General features: G+C 38.1%; 1 protein-coding gene across 6 annotated transcripts in view; it reads left to right on the top strand.

Annotated features, from left to right (window-relative positions):
* The window catches only part of LOC116705407 (interferon-induced, double-stranded RNA-activated protein kinase), a 38,997-nt gene that overhangs the window by 28,003 nt on the left and 3,925 nt on the right, over positions 1 to 7,069 (top strand). For 2 of the 6 annotated variants that reach the window (XM_032541580.1, XM_032541578.1), the window contains exons 11-13: positions 5,716 to 5,850; positions 5,939 to 6,079; positions 6,180 to 6,387. In XM_032541580.1, the coding sequence (XP_032397471.1) occupies positions 5,716 to 5,850; positions 5,939 to 6,079; positions 6,180 to 6,387 (484 nt within the window). Of the gene's footprint in view, positions 1 to 2,361; positions 2,424 to 2,513; positions 2,646 to 3,004; positions 3,138 to 5,546; positions 5,606 to 5,715; positions 5,851 to 5,938; positions 6,080 to 6,179; positions 6,388 to 7,069 lie in introns of all 6 variants that reach the window. The other 4 variants (XM_032541579.1, XM_032541581.1, XM_032541576.1 and 1 more) reach the window with 3 other exon arrangements.

Here is a 7,069-nt window from a genome sequence, read left to right on the forward strand (position 1 = left end):
TCACAGAAAATAAGGTAAGGCCGTTGAGTTTCAGGTGAAAAAAATGTACTTGTGCCATTTTTCTTGTAAAAATTTGAAATGGGTCAATTTCACCCAAATACTATACTTTCCTTAAATAATAATCTGTTCCTCTAAAGGAAGTTCAATAAGATTTTATCCATTTTTTTGGATATTTCAGAAGGAATGTTCAAAGAAAAGGATACATAGACAGACCCGGATATTCCTTCGGCTTTAGATAACAAAACTCTACCATTCAAAGACAGATCTCTCATCAGAAGGGCTTCTAATGTCCTTCACTGGTCTCCGTCCAGAGCAACGGGACCTGTTGGTCCATTTCTTTAGCTGTCAATGGGTGTGACATGTTAAACCGTAAACCGTTTTAATCTGGGCATGCGTGACTCAAATCTGCACTCGACTCACATCGGGGAGTGGCCCTTCTGTCCCTGTCTATGGGAGTGCCACAGGGTCTGGTAGAGTGACGTTGACCGAGAAAACGAAACTTAACACGGTTAAGGCTGACTCGGAATCGAAACGGGAGCAGAATTTAGATGATATAGTAGTCTGAGATTAGTAGGCTACTTTGTTATTTGTTAATAGTTAATACTATTGAGTTAATAGTAATGGACGTAGCTAAATTATACGAGTATGCAAAGGAACATGGATTGGAGCTGAAATTGGAGGAAGTCGGATCTGTTGGCCCTGATCACATTAAAACGTAAGAACAGAAATCCTCTGTACGACCAGGACAGTCAGAACAAAATGTCACACAAAATGTGTGTAGTCCTGATAAAAAGAATGTCATTGTATGTTTGTCCTACATGTTGTCAGGGGTTGCCACATTGAAATCCCACATGAACTTAATGTAACTTTAGGTTAACATACTGTAAAGATAGTATAGAGATATATAGAGATTGTATTTATTGTTTTCTGCATATTGACAACCCCTGTTGAAGAAAGCAAAACCAAAAATGTTAAGCCTACATAGGTTATTTGGTGTAACCACTTCAAAAAAGACTATTATGTACAACAGTGTTGAAGTTTAATATTCTTTGAGTACTCTATTAACTAGCCTATTGTGCTGGGAAATTAATTTGATAGTAGGCTAGCCTAATATCACAGCATTATTCTTGTAGCCTTATATGAAATAAATTAGGCCTACTTACTAGCTTCAGTTGTGGGGATGTTAATCAATGTGCTTATTAATGTCTTTCTTCTGTTTAACATTGTTTATATTTTCTTCTCAGATTTACAGTTAGAGCAGTTCTGAATGGCAAGGCGTATCCTGAAGGAGTGGGCAAGAACAAGAAGGAAGCCAAACAGAACGCTGCTAAAAATGCCTTGAAACGCTTGATGGAGGAACCAGTTCACCCTGTAAGAGAATTATAGCCTACCTCTTTATTGACTTATGTGGTTATTTGTATTGTTATTATAAGTACAGGAGAAGACCAATACATTGCACATGTCTCCTTGATGTATATTTTGTATTATGTTGACAGACAGAAGAAGCAGCAGAAACTCCTTCTGCATCAGCTCATCCGACAAGTATCACTCAAGCCAATTATAATTGTTGGCTCAATGAATATTGTCAGAAGAACAACTTGACTATAAGACCTGTGGAGTCAACGATACCTGGACCAAAAAATGCTATTCCGTAAGTCTCTCACTGCGTCTAAATTCATAGGTATCCTGTCAACATTTCAACATGCATTAAATAAAGGGTTTTATTTTATTAGATGCTGTAGCTTCGTGGTTGATGGTAAGACATATCCAGCTGCCACTGGGAAAACAAGGAAAGAAGCTAAGGAGGAAGCAGCCAAGCTTGTATATGATGTAATATGCGGCAGTAAACCTTCAGAGGTAAGTAGTATCACACACAAGTTTCTCCTAGCTTAATGTAAGTCCTACAAAAAAAGCAGAGGTAAGAATGGTATTGACTTGCTTGCCATTGACTATTTTTTTGGTTGTGACATTTCACACAAATCTGTAATAGAATATGACATTTTGTATTTTGTTCGGTTCAGTTCAATTTTTATTTATATAGCATACCACCAACCATAGTTGACCAAAGTGCTTAACAAGCTCAAAAATATCCAAAATGATAATATCCACAAACAATACACATTACAAAATAACCAACAATAACCAAATAACCATATTGGTTAGATCCCCTTGCTGCTGGGTTGAAGATGTGTGTGTGTGAAGCACCCATGTTTCCCCGGAAAATAAACGTAATACCTTTTAATTACTTTGCTTCAAAGTCTTCGCTACATATATTATGGTCAGACATGGATGTAAAGTGCAACTTGACTGGTTGGCGGTGACATACAACCACAAGGCGGTAATTCTAGTTTTGTTTTCAAGCCTGAAGAGGAGAAATACAGATGTGCATCAAGTGAACCAGAGGAGGAAAAGTCGGACATCTGGTGAGCACAAACAGTGGAGACACATAGTTTCTGTTTGATTATGGTAGGTTTTAATAAGTTAGGTTTTAATACGTTTTTACGTCATTACAGTGAAAAGATAACCAAAGACAAAGGTTTTACAGAGGATAACTTCATAGGACTTGTCGACCACTACTGTCTCAAAGAAAAGCTCATCCATGACTTCATCTTAGAAAACAAGTGCGGTCCACCTCATGACCTTCAGTGAGTATGAACCTGGACCTCTGTAACCTGAATAGACAATACAGACACTATGAAATATCTTGACAGATATGAGAAAGTAATCTTAACACAATGGTCTAAATATTTACTTTTGAACTATCATCATTACTTCTACACTAGTATCATTGCACACAGTCTACCAAAGTATCTCACCCTACCATGGTCATGGCTTTTCTATGAGTGATTTTCAATTTATTCTTAGGTATGTGTGATATGTGTTTGTTGTGTTATGATTGTCTTGCTAATGAATGCCTAAAATTTCCTTTGGGATGAATAAAGTATCTATCTATCTATCTATCGATCTATCGATCTATCGATCTATTTCCTCTCTGCCTACACAGATTTTCCTACAAACTAGTGATCAACAATAAGGAGTACCCTGTGGGTGAGGGTAAGAGCGTCAAGGAAGCCAAACAGAAAGCAGCTCAGCTGGCCTGGTCTGCTCTTCAAGAACAGACAGACTGGGACAGCAAGGTATTTCATATTTTCCACTTCCTTTAAATTGTCATATATACTCTCAGTTACCAGTTTATTAGTTACAGCTATCTAAAACTAAAATAGTCTAATACGACAGTCCTGCAGTAAGGTTAAGTTTTTGTTGAAACTGTTTAGACAGGTGTTGATTCAACTTCATGATCATTTTAAAGGCTGTAGTTTCTGTTGAACTGCGTTGTGTTGTACAGACAGCTGTTTTTAATATTTTGTCCACCAGATTTATATCATGAGGGTGGGCTACAATACAGAAACACCTCTCTGTGTATAACATTACAATTCAACTGCATCACCCAAAATTATGATCAAGTTGCTCAGCACCTCTCTAAAACTGTTTTGACAAATACTGAACATAAGCCTTTATCCTTTATAAAGGTAGGGTTTACTGCAGGAGTGTTGCACTTACTCTGTTGGATTAATCTAGATACGCCTAATAAATTGGCAGTTAGACGGGAGAGTAGCTTGATAGAAAGAAATTTCATTGCAGATTCTTCCTGATGCTTTTATTTGTCCTTTACATGTACTGATCACAGGGGCCATATTCACCACAGCCTTTTTGCTTTAGCCATGACTGGAGGCATTATGTTTTTTGGTTGTCTGTCCATCAGCACCATAACTCAGGAACAGGATAGATTTTGATCATATTTCACATCCTGTTGGATACTGAATTGGTGACACTAATCTTGGGTGCACACGCTGAAACTGTGGTGATTGTTTATATATTCTGTGCTGCTGGGTTGAAGATGTGTGTAAAGCATTCATGTTTATCTGAAAAATACATTAAACACTATTTTATAAAATTCTTTACTTCACATATTATATTATGTGAGTCTTGTCAGACATGGATGGTGAGCACAAACAGTGGAGAACCATAGTTTCTGTTTGATTATGGTAGGTTTTAATAAGGTAGGTTTTAATACGTTTTTACGTCATTACAGTGAAAAGATAACCAAAGACAAAGGTTTTACAGAGGATAACTTCATAGGACTTGTCGACCACTACTGTCTCAAAGAAAAGCTCATCCATGACTTCATCTTAGAAAACAAGTGCGGTCCACCTCATGACCCTCAGTGAGTATGAACCTGGACCTCTGTAACCTGAATAGACACTACAGACACTCTATGAAATCTCTTGACAGATATGAGAAAGATATCTTAACACAATGGTCTAAATATTTACTTTTGCACTATCATCATTACTTTTACACTATCATCATTGCACACAGTCTACCAAAGTATCTCACCCTACCATGGTCATTGCTTTTCTATGAGTGATTTTAAATTTAAATTTTATTTTTAATCTTAGGTATGTGAGTATAGGCATTTGTTGTGTTATGATTGTCTTACTAATGAATGCCTAAATTTTCCTTTTGGATGAATAAAGTATCTATCTGTCTATCCATCCATCCTCTCTGCCTACACAGATTTTTCTACAAACTAGTGATCAACAATAAGGAGTACCCTGTGGGTGAGGGTAAGAGCGTCAAGGAAGCCAAACAGAAAGCAGCTCAGCTGGCCTGGGCTGCTCTTCAGGAGCAGACAGACTGGGACAGCAAGGTATTTCATTTTTTCCACTCCCTTTAAATAATCAGAATCAGCTTTATTTGCCAAGTATGAGGACACATACAAGGAATTTTTCTTTGGAGCATAGTTACTCACACTGTGCTTACAAATACAAAACAACCAAAACAAAAATATACACACTAATATATACACAATAAATACATTCTCTAAACAGAAACAATATAGAGGCATGAGTGCAATGAAGAGTTCAGTGAAATTATTTAAATGTGGAACATAGTGCAAAGGATACTGGGATAAATAGTATTATGTTATTATATTACAATATGAACAGTATGAACATATGAACAGTTCTGAAATAGAAAATGAGAATGATGAATAAATAAAAAATAGTAAGTGAGATGTGAGAATGGGAATGATGAATAATACTAAATAAGTGGAATAATAAGTGGAACCAGTAAACAGGTGCTGTAGAGACCGTGTTACTGGGTTATTGGCCAGAATTGAACCTGACACTATGGGTCAGTAGTCAGCTGTTCAGAGAGATGGCTTGTGGGTAGAAACTGTTCTTTTTGGCAAACAGTGCTCTGTAGCGCCTACCAGAGGGGAGAACCTGGAACAGGTTGTGTCCGTGGTGAGATGGGTCTGCAGTGATGGTTCCTGCCCGTTTCCTGACTCTGGAGGAGTATAAGTCATGGACTGAGGGCAGATCAATCAAATATACTCTCAGTTTCCAGTTTATTAGTTACAGCTAGCTAAAACTAATATAGTCTAATACAATAGTCTTGCAATAGATCCTACCTTCATGAAGGTTAAAACAATTAGTTTTTGCAAACAATTCTAAATTTAATTTATTTTTTTATTCTCTAAGCAGGCTGCCAAAGACAAGAATATGGGAAATAATCAGAATGAGACATCCATGCAGTCAAGGTATGAATAAAACATTAATTTGCATTGTAGCATGTGTGTTTTATACTGATTCTTAAATCTCCCAATAACTGTAATCCAGTTTTTTTTTAACCTTTTTGCCTAAACAATAGTGTTAATATTGACAGGTTTACTTCAGAATTTGAGCCCATGGAGTGTCTTGGCAGTGGAGGTTTTGGTGTTGTTTACAAAGCAAGACATAAACTGCTGGAGAAGGATTTTGCTGTAAAGATTGTCTTCTGTGAAGAGTAAGTATGCAGGAGAGAGGTGCCACTCTGCATGTGCAGCATTTGTGTTTTGTTCACTGATTAATTTTCTGGCTCTTTTTTGGATCAGGAAAGCTCTTCGAGAAGTGAAGACATTATCAGACCTCCTCCACCATAATATCGTCAGATACTACACAGTTTGGCCGGAGGATTCAGGATACCGATGGGACAGTTCAGCTGGCAGCTCAGCTGGCAGCTACAGCTATTCCCAGTGAGTCCCAGGCACTTACCTTATGTCTGAATGTTCTTATTTTAAGTTCAAGGTCAGTGTTACATTATTTTCATTTTCCATATTTTTCCTTCTTTTCTAGATCTTCCATTGATAATTCATCGGCAAAGTACCTGTATATTCAGATGGAGTTATGTAACACCAAAACCCTTAAAGACTGGATTGATGAGAAGAACAATCAGTCTCCCCAAGACACCAAGAGAAGAGAAGAAAGTCTCAGCATTGCTCAGCAAATAGTTAGTGGAGTGGAATATATCCACTCCAGGAAGCACATCCACAGGGACCTTAAGGTGAGACCAGACTCTGCAGCGTGAGGCTGAGGCAAAGCTGATATACACATAAGCTTCCTGTATGTAGCTTCAGGTGTGTGACCATTTGTAATGTCCTTGGGTTTACCCTGCTTAATCTCCACCAGTACCTTAAGACATATCCTAAATCAACCTGTAGTGAAGCCCGTCAGAGGGCAGAGTACCTAGAACCAGTATATTGTTCTGGTGCTCACTGGTAGACAGTAGCAGCACCAAATACTAGACTTTTTCCTCACATCAGTGTTAGGCAGCCCCAAGAGGTGGTGGAAATGTGCTGCTGCTTTCCTGCTGTTTGAAGTGCAGCGCAGGTTAAATTTTGTCCCTTTATCCTTGTCACCAAAATTCACTCTTAGTTAAAGGTCCCACGACATGGTGCTCTTTGGATGCTTTTATATAGACCATAGTGGTCCCTTAATACAATATCTAAAGTCTCGTTCCCAGAAATCCGCCTTGGTGCAGAATTACAGCCACAAGAGCCAGTTCCACAATGAGTTTTGATTAGTTTGTGCCATTTCTGAGTCTGTAGCTTTCAAGGAGGAAAAGGATTGTGTGTGTGCATATGTGTGTGTAAGTACTTGCGTACGTGTGGCCTTGACTAACTGCCACCTTCCTCATTTGGAAGCCATGATGTCTCTCTCTCATGGGTGGGCCAAATTCTCTGGGC

The sequence above is a fragment of the Etheostoma spectabile genome, chromosome 17, assembly GCF_008692095.1.
Source record: "Etheostoma spectabile isolate EspeVRDwgs_2016 chromosome 17, UIUC_Espe_1.0, whole genome shotgun sequence".
NCBI lineage: Eukaryota > Metazoa > Chordata > Actinopteri > Perciformes > Percidae > Etheostoma > Etheostoma spectabile.